Source organism: Vicia villosa, unplaced genomic scaffold (genome assembly GCF_029867415.1).
Source record: "Vicia villosa cultivar HV-30 ecotype Madison, WI unplaced genomic scaffold, Vvil1.0 ctg.001168F_1_1, whole genome shotgun sequence".
Classification (NCBI taxonomy): domain Eukaryota; kingdom Viridiplantae; phylum Streptophyta; class Magnoliopsida; order Fabales; family Fabaceae; genus Vicia; species Vicia villosa.
Genome location: NW_026705513.1, coordinates 469,691 through 491,858, shown reverse-complemented (window position 1 = coordinate 491,858; position 22,168 = coordinate 469,691). Strand labels below are relative to the sequence as shown.

At 33.4% G+C, this 22,168-nt stretch overlaps 1 protein-coding gene across 1 annotated transcript; it reads right to left on the bottom strand.

Annotated features, from left to right (window-relative positions):
- Positions 1–4,560: 4,560 nt before the first annotated feature.
- On the bottom strand, positions 4,561–20,193 carry LOC131633712 (protein RNA-directed DNA methylation 3-like). The gene is made up of 2 exons (XM_058904401.1): positions 19,968–20,193; positions 4,561–5,333 (listed from the first exon to the last, which is right to left on the bottom strand). The coding sequence occupies exons 1-2, from the start codon at positions 20,191–20,193 to the stop codon at positions 4,561–4,563; spliced, it is 999 nt and encodes a 332-aa protein (XP_058760384.1).
- Positions 20,194–22,168: the final 1,975 nt, after the last annotated feature.

The following is a 22,168-nucleotide window of genomic DNA, read 5'->3' as shown; positions in this document are numbered from 1 at the left end:
ACTAAACTAACTTTTATACAAATTAAACAAAAGTTTATTTATTTACATCCTAATACATCAAAAGGAAATCAAACTTGGCACAAGAGTTTAAGGAATACCACAAAATTCAGATACAAAATATACACAATTGGGATTCTAACAGTCTCCCTGAAGGCACTTTGGGGATGGGATGGCGTAAACATCCTCGTCCCGTGGAGTCCCCGCCCCGTCTAAAATAGCATAATATCCTTAATTTATATATATATATATATATATATATATATATATATATATATATATATATATATATATATATATATATATATATATATATAATTTTAAATTATTATGTAAGTTTATTTGTCATTTCATATAATTAACCTTATACACAAATTTAAAATATATATGTATTGTTAATAAAAGAGTGAGATCTAAATGATTATTTCAATTTTTTCTTAATTTAAAATTTTGTTGGTCATGACACTTAATATTATAGATTAAATATTAAAACAATATATTTATCATAAAGGAATAATTTCTAAATTTCTTGTGGTTAGTTTTTGAAGCTTTTACTATTAATTTGGTTTAACATAATAAATAAAACCGCATGAACCTTGGGGATCTATGGGGACCCGCAGGGATTCGCGGGGACGGGGATGGGGGACAAAATCCCCCGTAACGGAGACCCGAAGCGGGAATGGGGAATAAATTCGATGGCGGGGATTGTGATGGGAATGTATCCCCCCGTCCCCGCCCCGGCCCATTGACATCCCTAGATAAAACATAAAAATTATAAAAAAATTAATGCATTAATAGTTACTACTCAACAAAAACTTTAAACAAAATAATATTAGTAAGAATAAAAACATTTGTTACTTAACATACTTTATGTTTCAAAAAATATGTATTTTTTTATTCAATTACATTTTAATAATATTATTTTCGGATTATTAACTAATCGATTATGACTCGATGATCATTATCATTTTCCTACCTGTGGAAGGTGTTTTCCCCAGTGGAGTTTTCTTCTTACAGCGGAGTCCGTCTTTTCTTTCCCCAGTGATGTCTTGTTTTCTTCTTATGATTATCATACCCATTACACGTATTCATATGCATCACATGGCATCTTAGGGCCAAAAATCGCGTATTTTATATTTAAATTCCTTCAATCAGGTTGAGACGAAGATTTCAATCTTCATATCTTCGGATAGAAGAAATTTAAATATGGGCATCTATCATACCCTAATTTTTTACCCTAAGAATCTTCAATTATTTTTTGAATTTAAACAACACATCAAGATCACAATCTTCAGAGTAACCCTTGGCATTGTGCTCATCTTGCCTTTGAGGGATCACCAAGCATCCAAGTTTGACTATGTTGTGATTATTTAATTTTATACTAAAATCTAACCAAAATACAAAAGATATATTGTTTCTTTCAATACTTTGTACATTATAGGTGTTGAGCCAAGTGCATTCATCTCCTCTCCTAAGATTAGAGTTTTAAGGATCGACTCTCAACTAAACTAGTCATCCATGGAAGATCAATGGTTTGAACTTCAAAGGAGCATTCTCATAATCAAAGTATCATCTCAAGATTACCTGGCTTGATTCATCAAGAAACTCCATAGGTTCATTTATTTATTTCCATGCCTTCTCCAAAAAGTTTCATCAAGTTATGAGCCTCATCATTGATTGTGCTTCAAGATAACATTATTTCAAGGTCTCATGTACCTCCTCATGCCTTATAATGCAAGAAAAATTTAAAAGATTCAAAGTTGATTCAATATGATTGACCTAATTTGACACGTTCTTGATTCTATGATCAAAAGGGCATAACTCTCTTAATTTTTAACATTTTTGTGTGCTTATTTTTGAAAATGATTCTGCTTAACATTATCAACAACTTCTCTTCACAAGTCAAGAGATTATCTTATGAAGAAAGTCATCAAAGATGTGAAGACATTATAGGTCCTCCTTTAAAGTTCAAAGAATTTTATGTCAACTTCAAAGGAACATAACTTGCTCAATTTTTATTATTTTGAGACCACTCTTTTTGTATATTTACCTTAAGTGAGTCTACTTCATTTCATCTTTGAGGTTCAAGAGCTGATTTTGAATATTGCAAAAGACTATAGGTCACCTATGGAGTTTTCAAGATTTTTTCATCAACTTCCCAAGATTATAAATTTCTCATTTATTAACATTTTTGTGGGCCTCTTTTTGATATGAACTCTTCTTGATGTCTACTTCATTTCATCTTCAAGGACCAAGAGCTAAATCATTGAGGAAGGCATTGAAATTATGCAAAACATTATAGGTCATTTTGAAGTTCCATACTTAGAAAATTTTCTAAGTATAAAAATTAGGTTGTTTTTCCAATTTTCAAAGATACACAACTTTGTGCTCAAATGGCCAGATCAATACTTTCTTTGCACGTTGTAAAGCTTGAGGGAAGATCTTTCAATTGCAAAAAGAATCATGCCATAAAGCTTTATACATTATGAGTTATGTATTGATGAAAAAGGGACTTTGAAGTTGAAAAATTCACCATGATCAGTTTGCAATTTCACTTGAAACTTGTTTAAATGGGAGAATTAAGACTCAATGTTAATCTAAACATGTTTAGAAAGCTTCTAGAAGGTGATTAATGCCTTGAAACACATCATTTGGCAGATTTTTGATGGAATTCCAAGTCACACTTTTCATGCTTGCAACTTCACACGAATTCATTCAATTTCTTATCATTTCACACATATGAATATTCCTTGAGCTCAGCTATAAATAGAGGATCATTCTCCTCTCATTTCCCAAGCTTTTGAGAGCCAAAATACCCCTACTAAGATCCCATTCGAACTCTTAAGATTGTAATTCTTTTTTTCATTTCCACACCTCAAACACTCAAATTCTCCATTCAATTAGTTTCCTTGACCTTCATTGAAACTAACCAGACCATTAGCAAGCCAAATCGTGCCTCTATTGAAGCTCCTCAACTCAGTTTTCATAAGGTTTCAAGTGAACTTCGTTTAGGTAGAAATCTTCATCAAATCAACTCAATGGAAGGAAAATATTTTAATAGTAACTTTAGGTTATCATTAATATTCAATATTGTGATCAGCAACTTCATGTTTCCGTTAATATTCAATATTTTAATAAGTAACTCCATGTTCCCATTAATATTCAAGTAACTTAATGTTCCCGTTAATATTCAATATTTTAATCAATAACTTCAGGTTTCTGTTAATATTCAATATTGTGATCTGTAACTTTCTTTTTCTCGTTAATATTCAATTTTGATAAGTAATTTCATATTCTCGTTAATATTCAATATTTTAATCAATAACTTCAAGTTTCCGTTAATTTTAAAATATTTTGATCAGTAACTTCATGTTTCCGTCAATATTCAATATTTTGACCAGTAACTTCAATATTTTGAATAAATATAAAATTTCCATTTAAATTTCAAATATTTACTTTTAAATTTAAAATATTAAGTAACAAAAAATAATTGATTAATTTTCATATTTAAATATCTAATATTTTTAAACCATTTTTCTTTTCTTTTTTCATTTTATAAAATAGGTAGAATCGGTTTTTCACCCTCAAAATTCATTATTATCACAATTATTTTTATTTAGATTTATTTTTTAGAAAAAAGTTGTTAAAGAAAGCATAATATGACTATACAAAAGTGATTTTGTTTACTTATACATGATGTTGTTCTTCTTCTCTATTTATATGTCTAATAAATTTAAATGATAGATATGAATATAAGATGGAAAGAGAAATGATCGAAAAAAATAAGATTGAATTTTAAGATATATAGAGATAAGTTGATTGACATAGTAGTAGAGACAATGATGAAACTATAAAGATGAGTTAATGAGATTGAAATTCAATTTAAATTTGATAGGCTGTGTCTATTTTTTATATGACATAAACAAATTTATATATTCATAATCAAAATAAAATTATTATTAAAACAATAAAATTATGACTAATTAATGACATTTAAGTGTATTTAATTTCAACAAATATTTTTTTTCATTAATATCCTTTATGAATAATTTTCTCCATCAATATTCTTCTAGAGCTTGGTCTGCTGCTCATATTTATTAAATGTAGTTAGTGAACATGATGATATGACTAAAAAAGCAAACAATTAGAAAAAAACATGAATAAACCGTGCAGAAGAAAATAAAAAAAAATGTGAGAAACGTATGAATTTAAGTTGGAAAATAATTAGTGAGAGATGCAAGAGATGAGGATTTGTAAGAAAAATTAATTTAGGTAAGAGATGAAAGAGTGCGAAAGATGTAAGATTAAATTTTCAAAAGTTACACAGAAAAGTAGGACTGAAAATATTAAACAATCAGGGGCGGATCTAGACATTATTTATTGGTGGGGCTAAACAAGAAAGAAACTACAAACTAACTCATATTAAAAATAAAAAAAATAACATTGTTTAATGCAATACATTACAATGAAAATCGTTTACCATCCATTTCTTAAAAATGAGCTAAAATAAACATTGTTAATTGTTCCAAGAACATTTATTTCTATAAAAGTTACAAGACTCATTTAACCCCACACGGGGTCACCCCACACGGGGTCACCCCACACGGGGTCACCCCACACGGGGTCACCCCACACGGGGTCACCCCACACGGGGTCACCCCACACGGGGTCACCCCACACGGGGTCACCCCACACGGGGTCACCCCACACGGGGTCACCCCACACGGGGTCACCCCACACGGGGTCACCCCACACGGGGTCACCCCACACGGGGTCACCCCACACGGGGTCACCCCACACGGGGTCACCCCACACGGGGTCACCCCACACGGGGTCACCCCACACGGGGTCACCCCACACGGGGTCACCCCACACGGGGTCACCCCACACGGGGTCACCCCACACGGGGTCACCCCACACGGGGTCACCCCACACGGGGTCACCCCACACGGGGTCACCCCACACGGGGTCACCCCACACGGGGTCACCCCACACGGGGTCACCCCACACGGGGTCACCCCACACGGGGTCACCCCACACGGGGTCACCCCACACGGGGTCACCCCACACGGGGTCACCCCACACGGGGTCACCCCACACGGGGTCACCCCACACGGGGTCACCCCACACGGGGTCACCCCACACGGGGTCACCCCACACGTTTTGTAAGTTAAAAACTTGATAAATATCACCCCACACGGGGTCACCCCACACGGGGTCACCCCACACGGGGTCACCCCACACGGGGTCACCCCACACGGGGTCACCCCACACGGGGTCACCCCACACGGGGTCACCCCACACGGGGTCACCCCACACGTTTTGTAAGTTAAAAACTTGATAAATATGTTAAATACCGCTGAAATTTCAATAAAAGGTTGATACTCGCTGAAATTTAAATTATGATCCTAAAACAACCTTATTTAGTGTCACGTTTCGAAAGAATTTTAAATTTCTATTATTATTATTAATTTTATAAGAAAAGAAGGTTATATTGTGACCAAAAATTAAAAAAAAAAACAATGTCAAATTACAATTATTTAAATTAGCTCTCCTAGGAAATAAAATTATAATTAAAGAAGAAAGGAAGATACAAATTCATCACAATGCATATATAACAACAAAAAAGCCTCACATACTAAACCAAATTAGAAATGACAAAAGAGAATAGTAACCTAAAAACATAGACAGGGCATTTGGGCATAAGTAAACTTTCTCTGGCAAATCAAAAGTAGTAAAAATTGTTGATATAGCTGTAGTTAGAAATCAAAATAAAAAAATGCTAGATGAGGCACCAAATCCACCTGACGATTCATAAAAAACCCGCAAAACAATCCTTGTACCTAAGCAGTGATGACATCACTTTACCTGAAAAAGAAAAACAGATAACACACAATCTGAAAGTTCAAACTATTTAGGTTTTTTTTTTTGGCCGATAGCTAAACAGAGAACGTGAGTGTAATTTATAGCTATGATGTATTTTTTATCGTAATTTCCAACCGTCCGATTAATCCAACGGTTTAGATTTCTGCTGCCGACATCACACTGCTATTGGTTGGCTTTTAATTTCATCGGTTATTGATTGGCTTTTACTTCATCCGTTTCAAATAATATATTCCTTGTTCTAAATTTAGAAAATAAATCAATTTATATTTAAGGAAATTTAATTGTAGTTTTTTGTTCTTATTTCACATTATTTGATAGAAATAATTAGTTGTTTTAAATTTAAATAGTTTAGATTTTGTCTCATATTTTTACCCTTAAAATCGATGATTTTTTTTTAACTAAAATGGACTTTTAGTGAAAAAATGAGAATGAAATCAAAATTATTTGATTCAAAAATAAATTAAAAAATATAAATAAAAATTATAATTAAATTCAATATTTATTAAGAAAACAAAAACATGATAATTTATAGTTTGATTTTACTTTGGGTTTTTTTTTATTTGAATTGAATGTTAATGAATTAATTAAAAGTAATTTTTTGAAAGGGTATATATTTAAAATAAAATGATAAAAAAATAAAATTTATTTTTATTTATAATTTAAAATAAAAAAATAAAATCTCTTTAATTTATAAATTTGGACGGAGTAAGCACTAGTTAAAGTTTTTCATACATATTCATATTATACAATAAAATTATAAATAAAATAACTTTTTGACCAAACTAGTTTTATTAATTATTGACGAATTTCTCGCTAATATATAATCATAAAAGAGATATATAGTACCTTAAAAACTAGTGCTTGTAATGAAAATTGACATTTTTCATACATGGTTAAAACCTATATTTTTTTATCAAACTAATTTTGTTAATTATTTATGAATTTTCTATGACATAAATGTAAAATAGAATATAATACTTTGAAAGCAGTGTATGTAATAAAAATTTAAAATTATAACTAAAATTTCTTTAAAATAACATTTATTTTGAAGATTTTTTTTAAGTGTCATATTTTTATATAGAGACATAACTTTTTCTTACTTTAATAATATAAAAATTTATTACGGTATCATTCAATCACAACTATCTATTAATTAAAAATATTCAACTTTAAATCAATAACTAATATTATTTCTGAATCGTGTTGGTCTCTGACCCAATACAATGAATACTCAACTTCGTCCGCCATATAAATATCACTACTTTGCACTAAAAAATGTATGATTTCTCTCATTACTCACTAATATAATCATTAATTTTTTAAAAACTGATTTGGTCGTTGGAGTGCTGACTTTGCATGTCTATCGCGCACAACCGCATCGGAGTAACAAGAACCACCACATTGAGGATATGCACCAACAATCCTAGTTTAGGAACATAACAAATGCTCATATATGGAAATCGATTGTTGATTCTTACGAATTTTCATGATCAGATCTCTATTTGATCAGATCTCTCCTGGTTAGTGAGCGACGAACATAGCTAACCTCGAAGTGCGTGAGGAAGAACTCTCGTTCGGAGAAAAATTTCAACTCTTAATTGGGATTAAAGCGAAGATCCTAAGATCGTTTCTAAAAAAAGACTTTGAGACCGTCAAGTTGGACAATAATCCGATGAGGTCAATTAGAATAGGAGTCGGCCTACCGATTGAAGTAAAGTAGGATTAGTAAGATGTTTGAGAGCTAACAATGATCTCTTCGCCATCTCTCCTTAAGAGATTCCGGGAATAAATCCTAGTGTGGCATGTCACCAACTGAATGTCGATCCCGGAGCAGGGTACGTGTTGCAAAGATGAAGGTGGCAATCTCCCGAGAAGGCAATAGAAAAGACGATCCAGAGCTACTAGATGCTAATTTCATCTTTGAAGTGAAGTATTATGAGTGGCTATCCAATATAGTCTTAGTCAAGAAAGCCTTGAGAAAATAGAGAATATGCGTCGATTACACCGATATAAAGAAGGCATGCCCTAATTGTGGAACTATGTGCCTGTAGGATTAATTAGTAAGTGATCAAAGCTTATAGATAAGCAAGATATGTTTGGCCCTGATAACATCATGGTTTTGATGATGACAACATCTAAAGTTGTAACACCTAAGGCTAGTGGTCAAAGATACACAAGATGGTTGATCAAGCTATTCCTTGGAATCAAGCTAAAGAATTAGGGTTTTATGATCGCTAGTGATATCTGTGATATATCATTCTCTTTGTTGTATATTCTTCTCATTGCATTAAGAGCGTAGGCACACAGTTGTGAAACCAAGGCGAGTCCCTTAATTAGAAAACTAAAATCCTTTCACGTATACATGGAACTAGCATAATAAATTCAAGACATTAAAAACTCAATATTTTTTTACAAATAATAGGCTGGGTGGATTTTACATCCACCATATCCTCGAATAATCGATTGATCGACTCAGCGTCTATCGACTGATTATTCAAATTAAAACCTCATTAAATTCTAAACCTAAAGGGGGTCCCCTTGAGTACAAGGGAGATAAAGGGTGCCTAACACCTTCCCTTTATTTTATCCACTCAAGAACTTAGAATCACTAAACGATTAGGGTTATCTGTTATCTTCCCTTCTCTTAATATAAAAAATAATAGTGGCGACTCTCTCAATTTTTAAGCTGGTTGCTACAACTAGTGACTCTGCTGGGGACTTCCTTTCCCCTAAACTAGAGTCAAACCTACCTTTGGGTCTAGGTTTTTTGGGGGTTTTATTTTATTTGGTTATTTTCATATTTGCTTTATTTATGCATTTATTTATTTATTGCTTTAATTATATTTTATTTTGTATTGTTTGGTGCGATTAATTTTGTTGAGAAGAAATGATAAGGAACCTTAGAATAAGTATCAATTGGCCACGAGGGTTTTAAAAATCCCTGTGTGTTGTTGCAACAACTTCACCTAGAGTCTATCGAATTCCGAGAAGTATCTTTAGAAAGGGCTAGACTCTCTCGAAGATAGGACCTTGGATTTGAGCAATGACTCTTTGTATAAACCCAAAACAAAATATCATGGTGAGATCTTGTGTTACCATGAGACGAAAGTCTCGGTCTACAAAAAGGTTCCGCTTAAGGGTTACCTTCTATAAACCCGTATAGGGTATTCTCATTCCCATATTTATCACCAAACTCGCAAGGGTTACCTTCTGTACAACATTATCCCTATTTCCTCTTTTATACCATAATCCCTAGCCTGTAGGGGTTTCCCTTTTTATGTCATAATCCCTAGCCTGTAGGGATTCCCTGTTGTGTGTCATAATCTCTAGCCTGTAGGGATTCCTTTTATCTTTCATCATCCATTAGTCTTTAAGGAGTTTCCATTGTGTCTGTCACAATCCTTAAGTCAGTATAAGGTGTCCTCCTTTCTGTTTAGGTCCTTAGGTTTGTCAATCCATAGTCCATAAGCCTGTAGAACTTCTATTTGTCTATCACAATTCGTAGCCTGTAAGACTCCCATTTGTTTATTACAATTCCTAGCCTATAGGAATTCACGCGTGTTTGTCATAATCTCTAGTCTGTAGGAGTTCCTTCTGAAAGTCATAATCCTTAGCCTGTATGGATTTCATTAGGTCCAGCGCTATTTCTAAAATCATTTAGGTTTCCTTAGGTTTGTCATAATCTCCAAAACTAAGGTTCATCCCTCAACCCGTGTAGGGTATCCTTATGTTTGTCTTTATCCTACGCCCACGTTGTATTGTAGTTACATACATACATACATGCATTTGCACTTCCATCTTCGCCCTTGTCCAACATTTATCCAGCTAGCAAGATTTCCTGATGCTCAAAGAACAAAATCAAAGCATGTTGTGAAGGATTTCAAGAAAGTCCTAAATTGTTGAAGGAGAAATTCAACCATTGAGCTTGGCCCTACAAGTCCTACGAATGAGAGAAGGAAGCCCTTCATTATACAAGTCATAGGCCTACACGACATCTCAAATGCAACTACCATTGGTGATTCCCCATATCAAAAGAAACGGTCTCAACAAGAGCAAGTGCACTCATGTAATAGGTATGCCCAAGAAAATTAAAGGGTCACCCCATGATTTGACAAGTACGAGAACTACGAAGCATCTCCTAAAGTCGAGTGGATCAACAAAGAGGCTCTTCCATGGGATCATTAGACTTTATCAATTTCAATCTGTAATTTCCTATTTTCTAAGTTGTATTTGGTGTAAACTTATATCTTTTGACTAGTGATTCAAATAAAATGAGCGTGCACATTTTCAATATCAAAACATTAGTATCACTGTTTCATCACTTTCCATATTTAATCAATGATTTTTCCGCTTTTCACTTTTCTATCTGTCACCTTTAATAAACTTCGAGGGAGAATGATGTAAACTAAATAATCAAATTTTTCTGAATGTATGCTTTCAATGTAAGACCGAGCTGATGATTTAAGGCATTGTTTCAATTCTTAAACAATGGAGAAATAAGGAGGTTAATTCGTAGTCAACCCCCTCGAGCTGGGAGTTGGAGTTTTGTTCCATCTTCTAAAAAACATTAATTTTAACCAAAGGCATGGTAGATTTCAATTACATCAATAATGTGTTCTAATCTCAAGAGAATCATTCTATATAAGCAAAGGTTCGAGCACATCCTTTTCCTCGCATTCATCAACCAAGATTGAGGAATCAATGAAGATAAAGTACACGGCGTCTTCTTCCTCAATACATTATTCAAGATCGAGGAAGCGATAAAGATGAAGCTCACAAAAATGAACATGGTAGTCACAAATGTTCAAAATCAAAAAGAAAAAATAAATTCAAAAGGAGAAAGCCTGCTAAGTCAAAGAAAATTAAAAAAAATTGACCTAGGCAAAAGTTAGGGTATCCCGATGGACCAAAATTCAAAAGAATTGGTCCATGCAAAAATAAGGGATTAAAAACAAATAAATTGGAGAACAATCTTATGAATGCCACCTCAAAAATCATCAAAGATTCTCATTAATGCTTGGATCTTATCAATTTTTTTTGTTGGCACTTGAATCTTTACTAATGCTTCTGCTCATCATCGCGACTACGAAAATTCTCTTGCGAACTGAACGCATTCTGTTGGATTAATTGAACTTAGGATTGGAGAATATCAAGGAGAGTGGGGTGGGATAAATAAATTTTGAGTTTTATATCCTTTTTTTCTTAAAACCACGAACCATGGCCATGTTGCATACTAAGAAAAATTTGAGTTAAACTGACTTCTAGGCTTGTTAAAATTATTGCTAACCATTTCGCTTCTTTGAATCTTCATCTCTAAATCATCCATTTCTTCTATGTGAAAACTTCGATTTCAAAACTTGCATGTGCATCACTAAGAATTACTTTTCAAAATGTACAATTTTATCTACGAATCGACACTTAGCATCAAGAGGATCTAAAAATTGATTTAATCAAAAGCGATCCATTTTAAGACGCTCCTGACTAAGGGCAAAGCATCTGGGAAGAAACCTATGATCAAAGGCAATACTAATGATCATAAGGGTATATCACATGAAGATCCTATTGACTAGGGGCGATCATTCTAAGATTCAATCAACTTGGGCCACATTTCAAAGTGTCGTTTAATAAGGGGAATAGCTTTCGAAGGGGCATTCCTTAATCAAGTTCATATCACAACATGGTAGGATCCGATTTCCTCTTTCGACAACTTCTGAAGGCCCTAAATAATCATGGAGAAACCTTCGAAACTCAAATGTTGGGGTAGTGCATATCAATTTCATCCTATTGCATGTAGAATCCAAGTTTTCTTTCAAGCAACTTCAAGGAAAAACTTGTCTAGATTCGCAGACTTAGGGAAATATATAATAAGTTCATCATGGTGAGATTTAAGTCTTCTTGAGGGTACTTCCTTTGGATCCTAGAGATTGGGGGCATACATTTAAAAATTCGAATATTGGGGCAAACCACTGCAAGGGTCAATCAAAAGGAGTTGATTCAGAAACGATTCACTAGGGACAAGTCTTTACAAGAGTCAATTAATCAATGGCATAATGTTTTCAAAATGCAAGATAGTGGGGTCATTCATATTGTGATCAAACTACTTCCTAGATCATATCAAGGAGAATATCTACAAATTAACAAATTGGGGCAAGACACTCTACAAAGGGGCCAGCTCTCTGCGTACTTTCACAATCCCTAGTGGATCCTTCTCATACATTAGCAATCTTTAAGTTCAAAATGAGCATCGGGAATTCATGTCAACTTAACACCCTACAGTCGTGTGACAAGCAATCAACCTCTCTGTGTCTTAACCATCCACGGCCTACCACGAGGGAATCAGTCAAAAGCATATCAAATTAATTCACCTTGTCAGTCTCTAAGCAAAGGTATACCAAATTATTTCACCTTGTCAGTCTCCAAGAAAAGGTATATCAATAGTTTCACCTTGTCAGTCTCCAAGCAAATGTATATCAATAGTTACACCTTATCAGTCTCCAAGAAGAGGTATCAAATCATTTCACCTTGTCAGTCTCTAAGCAAAGGTATATCAAATTATTTCACCTTGTCAGTCTCCAAGAAAAGGTATATCAATAGTTTCACCTTGTCAGTTGTAACTCGGTGAACTGACTTTTATTTTTAATATGCAACAATGTTGCGGTGAGCAAGAGTCGCCACCGACTTTTATTTTGTCCAATGTTAGGAAAGGTAAAAAGTACAGAAAAAGACCTTTTGAAAGAAAACGGGCTCGGGGGGTAAGTTATGAAAAGGGAAGGTGTAAGCACCCTTTTCATCCGTAGTTGTCTACGGGCTCTTAATTTGCTTAGCTCATGTTTGCTTATTGTTTGTTTGGAAAAGAGATTTTTGAAGAGAAAAGGACTTTAGCTTAAAAGCGTAGCCTTTGTTTTTGAAAGAGGTGTGAAAAACAAATTCTTTGTTTTGAGCAAGCAAACTAGGAGCACTACCCTATACTTTGTCTTTTCTATGTTTTTTTTAAATTTCCCAGGACTAACCATACCATTTATGGGTAGGTAGTCCTTGTTTATATTGGACGTACGGGTCATCGAAGGGTCATCGAGGTCGTTGAAGGCAATAGGTAGAGGTACCTTTAGCAATATTAGGAGGGACAATCATTGCTTCGTAAGCAACCATTCGAGGGACTAGATCACATCATCGTAGGCAACATCGTGGGTCATCGAGGGACTTATGATCTTTGCGATGATTTTTAATCGAGGGACTTTTGCTAATGGGTACCTCTACATTCGAGGGACACGACCTTATATTCGAAGGCAACCAAGAGGGGCGTACCCTAGAGGTGAGTGTGTGCAATTGATTTAGATTCGAATATTTTATCTGAGATTAGTGAGCTAACGATTGAAATTTGAAATCTTTTCACTCCCTAAATTACTAACACACGCAGATATATATTGCAGAAAAGTAAAGGCAGAAACATAAAATCCTAACTATTACAGGGCTTCGGGGAGGGGGATTACAATTAAAACCTTACATCCCATGAAAAACTACATAACTATAACAAAATGCGAAGTAAAATGGTAAATGTACAAAGCAAGAGAAAATTTGCGAAGACCCACAAGGCTCAAGAAGGTACCTCGCATAAACAAAAAAAAGTTAGCAAAATAACAATGCATGAATAATGGAAGAATATGAATCTAAAATATAAACCACACTAAATTCTAAAAGAGAAATTAAAATAAGCAACATATCTTTAGAGTTTTTTTTTAATAATAATGGAAAATAAAATCTATCTATATAATTTTTTTTTGTATTTTTAATATTGAAAATTAAATTAACAAACAAATATTAAGCAAAAATTATAATGGGTAAAAAAAGAAGGCAAAATACTCTTTTTTGTCCCTTATGTTAACCTCGAGGTTCATTTTGGCCCCTTAACTTCAAAAAGTGTCATATTGATCCCTTAACTCTTCAAAAGGTGTCATTTTAGTCCTTTTTGTCACATTAGCGACGGAAAAACTCAAAAATCCGTCGCTAAATTCGTCGCTAATATGACAAAAAGGACTAAAATGACACCTTTTGAAGAGTTAAGGGACCAATATGACACTTTTTGAAGTTAAGGGACCAAAATGAACCTTGAGGTTAACATAAGGGACCAAAAAGAGTATTTTGCCAAAAAAGAAATAGGTTAGAAAACATTAAAATAAGAAGTGAGAAATTATAAATGTAGAAATTAGGACCCAAAATCCATAAAAATTCTAATTTATCTTTACAAAAAGAACTTGGACAGCATTAGCGTGTGTGGTGGGGCGGACCACTCTGTTATGAATTTATTGGCCAATTCAAATACTTAAGTCACAACCATACATAAGCCAACACATGTCCTAAGATGTGTCATAATACAAAAATAAAAGAAAAAAAAAAAAACAATATTTCTACATAGTTAGCAAAACAAAACAAAAAATAAACAAATTAAAAATGAATCTTCTCTCTCTAGGGAACAACAACCACACAAAATATATCTTCTTCTTCTTCTTCCATGAAGCTCTTTTTCTTTTAACAATAAACAAAATGACAACCACACCTATACACATAACAAAATCAAATCTTTGAATCAAAGAGACATAATGGTTGCTATAGATATTACCGGTGATGGAGACGGTGGAAACGCGTCGACACGAACGGTGTGGGGGCTGTTCGGCAGCAGAATTGGAGGGATCCGCGCAATGTTCGTCGGAACCGGGTTTGTGGCTGCGAGTTCGTCGGAGTTGGTTCGTGGCTGCGTCCGACCGAAGAACACGAACGGAGGGACCTTTGAACCGTGACGGTGTGTAGCGGTGCTAGCGATTTGATGGTGATGACGGCGGTTGTTTTGTGTGGAGGTGATATCTCGCGTCTGGGCTTTCGGATTCTACCTCTTTTTTTCTCTGTAAGCAAAACAACAACAACAGCAACAACAAGAGTGGAACAAAATATGATGATATATGCAACTTAGTTTATTTTTATTTTCATAAAAATGAGTAAAGGACATATAAATGTTACTTGGAATTGTTAATCAAACATGAGATATTAGTTTATGGGAGTGATGGTATATATATGCAGGTTGTGTGGTTTATTGGGATATGTTGGAAGTGTGAGTGTAGTGGTGGTTTTGGTAAGATTAATCTCACTACATGAATAATACATGAATGAAGTAGTGGAGAGTTTATTGGTTATGGTAGTATTGTTAGAGAAGGTTAGAACTTTTTGGGAGACTCATCAGAAATTCCGTGGAAAATCTATACCGTGTAAGTACCTCCCCCTAGTGATGGAAAAATTGGTCCCTTTTATCGTTCCCACCTGAAATCAATTTAAAAACATAGATTAAATATCATTAAGTTTTTTATTCATGTGGTTTCCATTTTGATTTTACTTGTTGGAGTATTGCTTTGGAAAGAAATAAAATGTTATTGATGCTGTCGGGTGTTTGTTTTTGGAAAAATAAAAGATTTTATTGATTTGTGATTTTGTGGTTAAGTGTATTAAAATAAAAATTAACTTCTAAAAAAAATCTAATATTTGAAACATAATTACCTAAAATATATATTTTTTATAGGGTTAATGAACTTTTTAGTCCCTCTAAATATTGCAGATTTCGTTTTTAGTCCCTCCAAAATTTTCCTTTAAGAACTCGTCCCTTCAAAATTTTTCATCTAAACTATTGGTCCCTAACGTCAAATTTGCTAGAGATTAGCTACGACTTTAGCCACCGATTAGCTACGAAATTTGATGTTAGGGACCAATAGTTCGGAAGAAAAATTTTGAAGGGATGATTTCTTGAAGGAAAATTTTGGAGGGACTAAAAATGAAATTTGAAATATTTAAAGGGACGAAAAAGTTCATTAACCCTTTTTTATAATAACTTAATAATAATGCTAGTCCTAATAAAAATAAGAAATCAAAAACCAATATTTACAAAAGAAAAGTAATAATAATTTTTTTGGTTATTTTTTAAATAAAAAGGTGAAGACGAAAATTAAAAATAAATAATAAAAAAAACTTATTTTTTATGATTTTCGAATATAAATGAAAATAAAATTAAAACTAAAGTTAGAAACAAATAAAAAGGAAAAAAAAAGTCAGAAGTGAGATTCGAACCCGGGACCTTGTACTTGCAAACCTTACTTGCTTACCAATTGTACTATATTATTTATTCAAAATAAAAAGCCAATTGAAAGTTTATGAAGCATCGATCAACATTTTGCTATTTATTAAAATATAAATAATTTAAGAGTAAACTATTATTTTATAAAATTTTGGATGTCAATGTAAATGAACCCAATATTTTATAAAAATCCAATTTTAAAAGTAATTTTGACTTTTTGAAAAGTGTGGGCAAATTTTGGGGTATGACATCAGTCTCCAAGCAAAGGTATATCAATAGTTTCACCTTGTCAAACTCCAAGCAGAGGTATCAACTTACTTACCTTATCAATTTCCAACCAGAGGTAGATATATCTACTTACCTTATCAGTCTCCAAGCAGAAGTATATCAATCAAGTCACCTCATCAGTCACCTGGAAAAGATTGACAACATCACTCGCCTTATAAATCTCTTGGTATAGGCAATCTATTCCAAAATCCAATCGTAGGCAGCCTTACAAGCATGAGCAACCTCATGCATCCATTAATCTTTCAACTGTAGGCATCCCTACAACAATTAAATCATCATTTTCACAATTAGGGATGACAACGGGTCGGGTGCGGGTTTCACATTACCCAAACCCGCACCCGAACCCAAACCCAAATGATATTCGGGTGGTAAAATAACACCCACGCCCACACCCGTTGGGTTCGGGTTTTTTCACCCAAACCCGAACCCGCGACAAAATACATAAAATATATTTTTCCAACAACTTTCCACAATATTATATATATATATATATATATATATATATATATACATATATATATATATATATATATACATATATATATATATATATACATATTTATTTTTTTATTTATATTTATATATATATACACACACACACACACACACACACACACACACATATATATATATATATATATATATAAGCGGGTGTGATTTCGGGTTTCTGGTGCGGGTTTCACACTACCCAAACACGCACCCGAAATATCGGATGGCACCCAAACCCAGTCAACTCGGGTTTTAACCCGTTGACTCGGGTTCGGGTGCGGGTGGGCCCCGCAGATGCGGGTCTGCTTGTCATCCCTATTTACAATCAAGGATCAACACTAAATTCATCATGAACAACAACACACAACAATTTCCACATTACTAATTTTATTCAAACAACACATTATCATCAATACTATACTTTTGCAATTTAATCATTATCATCTACAAAGAGCAACAACAACAACAACAACTGAATCATCATCAATTCTTTAACAAAATCGTGACTCAATTTCAAATTTCAACAATTAAAATGCAAGAACAAGGAAATTACTGAATCGAAGAGCAAACGAAATGCGAAGACGGAGATGGATGCACCGCGAGAATCGTGCGAGAGAGGAGAGAAGTTCACTTCGAAGATCACGATCAGAGCACGGTGGCGGTCAAAAGGCTTGCGCGTGGTGGCCGGTCGTGATTGGAGGTGGTGGATCTTGGTAGAAGCTTGATTGAGGGAAGGAGAGGAGAAAGATTGAAGGAAGTTTTGAAAATTGTCTTGAATGTGTTCTTGAAGTTGCTCAAGATGTTGTTGAAGTTCTTAAAGAAAAATAGTTTTTGATTCTAGAGAAAAGGAGGAGAAAATAGTGAGAGGTTTGTGAAGAGAGAGAGAGAGAGAGAGAGAGAGAGAGAGAGAGAGAGAGAGAGAGAGAGAGAGAGAGAGAGAGAGAGAGAGAGAGAGAGAGAGAGAGTGAATGTGAGTGAATGAGAAAAGAGGGGAAAATCTATTTATAGTGAGTTTGAATTTTGAATTTCAAATTTCCCTCCTAAACGCATTTCTGAGCTCCATTTTTTAGGAAACGCGTTTCAGTATGAAAGTAAGAATCGGGACCAACGAAAAAATCGAAGATGACGAAATTTGTCAATTGTTGCCGCCAGAACGGACTCAATCCGATAAACTGTGAAGAAGTTATGCGCGTTTGAACAGCAAGAAATTCATCTGGTCATTTGAGGCAAAAAACATAACTGTGCAGAATTTTTGTGTGTACTGCTCAAAGAATGCGACGAAACTCGATCTTCCGATCAAAATTTGAGCTCGAGGTCTGAAGATAAATCGAAGCCGAAAAAATTTGTGAAAGAATACTAGAGGGGTCAAAAAAGGCCAAAATTGTAAAGCCCTAACAATTAAGCCCCTATATGGCCCCTCTTTTTTAGGCCCTTTACTAAATAAATAATTTTTTGGCCCCATATTTCAAAGCCCCCTTATATTTTTGTTTTTTATGGGGCCTAAGTAAGGGCCCTAAATTATAATTTGTTTAAAACTAAATAGTTTGAATTGCATATTTTTGAAAAAAAAAATAGATTTTTTGTCGAAAATATAAAAATTGACTATTTCGAAAAAAATAACAGTTTTATTTTCAAAAAGAAAAAAGTTGACTTTTCCAAAAAAAGAAAAAAGTTGACTTTTCCAAAAAAAAAATCAATTTTTTTGGAATATGTAAATTTTTATAGTCAACTTGTGATTTATTGGTTGGTCTCACCCTCACATATAAGATCCTGTAAATGGACAGAAGTTAAAACAATTACATAACCGTGCTTAAAATGATAGTGTTACAAACAATGAAAACTCCTAAAAATATTTAAAGAAAAAATTCTTACAAGACTCAGTAGTAAGATTATATATGAAATTCAAAAAGATGAAGATGAACAATCTACATCAATTGATGAGAATATATATATATATATATATATATATATATATATATATATATATATATATATATATATATATATATATATATATATATATTCAAAAATATAAAAAATCGATGTTAAATACTTCATTTCAGAGGAAGTGGTAAGATTATATTTTCTAAAAAAATACTTCATTACACTGACTTTTTATTGATGTTAAATAATTAATTAATTAATTAATTAATTAATTAATAGGTAAGTATTTAATTTTATTAAGATCTATTGTTCATTTCATGATCTAATTTATAATTTAATTTTCTATTTTTTTGTATTTATCCTTATATTATAAATAACTTATTATATAAGTGGTTTGTTATGATTATTTTGTATAGTTATATTTATTATATCATCCTAACATTAAATAGATAGAATATATGAAATTCAAAAAGATGAAGATGAACAATCTGCATCAATTGATGAGAATATATATATATATATATATATATATATATATATATATATATATATATATATATATATATATATATATATATATATATATATATATATATATATATATATATATATATATATATATATATATATATATATATATATATATATATATATATATATATATATATATATATATATATATATATATATATGGTTTTGCTACAATAGACCCACTAGTTTTTATGAAGGTCTATTTTAGCAACATGCACCTTAGGGTGCATTTAAATATTTTTTAGTTAAAACTTACTAAAACACACCTTCATAAAATTAAGTGGGTGTATTATAGCAAACCCCTTTGGGGTTTGCTATAATACACCCACTTATTTTTATGAAGGTCTATTTTAGCAACATGCACCTTAAGGTGCATTTAACCATTTTGTAGTTAAAACTTGCTAAAATAGACCTTCATAAAAACAAGTGGGTCTATTGTAGCAAAATCCATATATATATATATATATATATATATATATATATATATATATATATATATATATATATATATATATATATATATTCAAAAATATAAAAATTTAATTTTTTCGAAAAAACCAATTTTACTGAAAATATAAAAAGTCGACTTTTTTAAAAAAGAAATCGATTTTTCGTCAAAAATATAAAAGTTGATTTTTTTCGGCAAAATCCCGATAAGTGAAATGTTGGGAAGAAGACTTAACATATAAGGAATAGCCAGCTAATGACTGCTTATAGCCCAGAGAAATAAGGAAGGCAGATAATTTTGAATACCACTGTCTACTAGCCTGTTTCAAACCATAAAGAGATTTCTGTAACTTGCATACTTTGGATGGAGAGACACCAGTAAGGCCAGGAGGAAGACTCATGTAAACTTCCTCATGAAGATCACCATGGAGGAATGCATTGTTCACATCTAACTGTTCCAAATGCCATCCCTTAATAGCTGCAAGAGAAAGTAAAAATCTAACAGTGGTAAGTTTAGCAACAGGGGAAAAGGTATCAAAATAATCTATTCCTTCCATTTGAGTGAAGCCATTTGCCACAAGTCTGGCCTTATATCTCTCAACTGAGCCATCAGCTTTGTGTTTTACTTTGTAAACCCATCTACAACCTATAGGAACCTTACCGGGAGGAAGCTCAACCACAGTCCAAGTTTGATTTTATGCAAGAGCTTCTAACTCAACATTCATGTCATTAATCCAACAATCATGTTTAATGGCCTGTTTATATGTTTTAGGTTTAGATATAGCAGATATAGAACAACAAAAATGTTTAAAAGCTGGAGAACACCTGTCATAGGATAAAACAGATGATAGAGGATATAAGGTAGAGTGTTGCTTGGAGGATGTAGAGGACAAAGAGAAAGAATTAGAGTTATTCAAAATATGATAACAATGATAATCTGCCAGGTATCCAGGAGGATGAGTAGATCTGGTGGACTGTCTAATAGAAGGAGGAGGATTGTTTAAGATAGGAGAATGAGCATCAGGGGTATTAGGGGAAGATGTAGGAGTTGGGAAGGAAGAAGATCTATTATTAGACAAAAAAGTATCAATTGGTTGTCCAAGAGATAAAGTAGTAGAGTCAGGTACAGAAGTGAGTAAAGGTGACTCAGAAGTGGATATAGGAGTAGCTTGCAGGATGGGAGAGTTATGATCAGTAGCAGAGTTAGGGCTGCTGACGGAAGGAGGATTGTGGGCACTCGGAAGTTGACTATGACTAGGAGCAGAGATAGGAGCAGAGATAGGACCAAAATATGAGGTAGTATTGTCCAAAGGGTTAGAGACATCAGTGGATATAGGAGACTGATGGATCATAGAAGGATCGTCATAAAGAGGTTGAGGTTGGGATGTGTGTTGGGAAGGAGTTTTGAACTGGTGTGGCTGAAAGGGAAATATCTGCTCATAGAAAATAACATTCCTAGATACAAAGATATTGTGATGAGTTAAATCATAGAGGATGTACCCTTTGGTGCCATCCTTGAATCCTAAGAAAATAGACTTTCTAGCCCTACTAGCAAATTTTGTCCTGTGAGAGTGTAAAGTGGCAGCAAAACTCAAACATCCAAAAACCTTTAAATGAACAATAGAAGGTGTTAGAACAAGAATTGTTCTGATCAATATTCTTAGTTTTGATGATATCAAGGATATGAATTTTGTGTGAGATAATGTGGTACTCTAATACATTGCAATTTCCCTTTCAGGAAATATATAAAGAGTATGCACAAATCAGCACTCAGAAGCTTTGTCTCAGAAGGTTCAGCATGCAACATCAGAACATGGTCTGGCAAGACATCAGAAGATGGTCAAGGCAGAATCAGAACATGGGTCTATGGAAGCATCAGAAGAACTTGAGATCAGAAGCAGAAGCACTGAAGTTCTCATGGTATCACGCTCAGAAGCACTTCAAGGCCAGAAGACAAGAAGATGCTATGCACCAAGCTGTTTGACTCTGATGATATTCAAATGTTGTATACACAAACATCAGATCAGAAGAAAGTACAGGTGGCAGGCTACGCTGACTGACAAAAGGAACGTTGGAAGCTATTAAAGGCAACGTCAGTAGACACAGCGTGAACAAGGCTCGAGGTAGTTGACAAAAGCGTGAAACATTAAATGCAATGTTGTACGGAATACGCAAAGCATTAAATGCTCCCAACGGTCATCTTCTCAAGTGCCTATAAATATGAAGTTCTGATGAGAAGCAAGGTTGACGATTCGCCAACAATTAACTTGCTGAAACGCTGTTCAAATTCAAAGCTCAGAAACTTTATCTTCATCAAAGCTCACTACATTGCTGTTGTAATATATTAGTGAGATTAAGCTTAAACGTTAAGAGAAATATCACTGTTGTGATTATAGCTTTTCAGAAGCATTGTAAAACTCTTATTTGATTACATTAATTTGTAAGTAACTAGAGTGATCAAGTGTTGATCAGGATACTCTAGGAAGTCTTAGCTTGTGTCTAAGCAGTTGTAATTAGAGTAATCACGTGGTG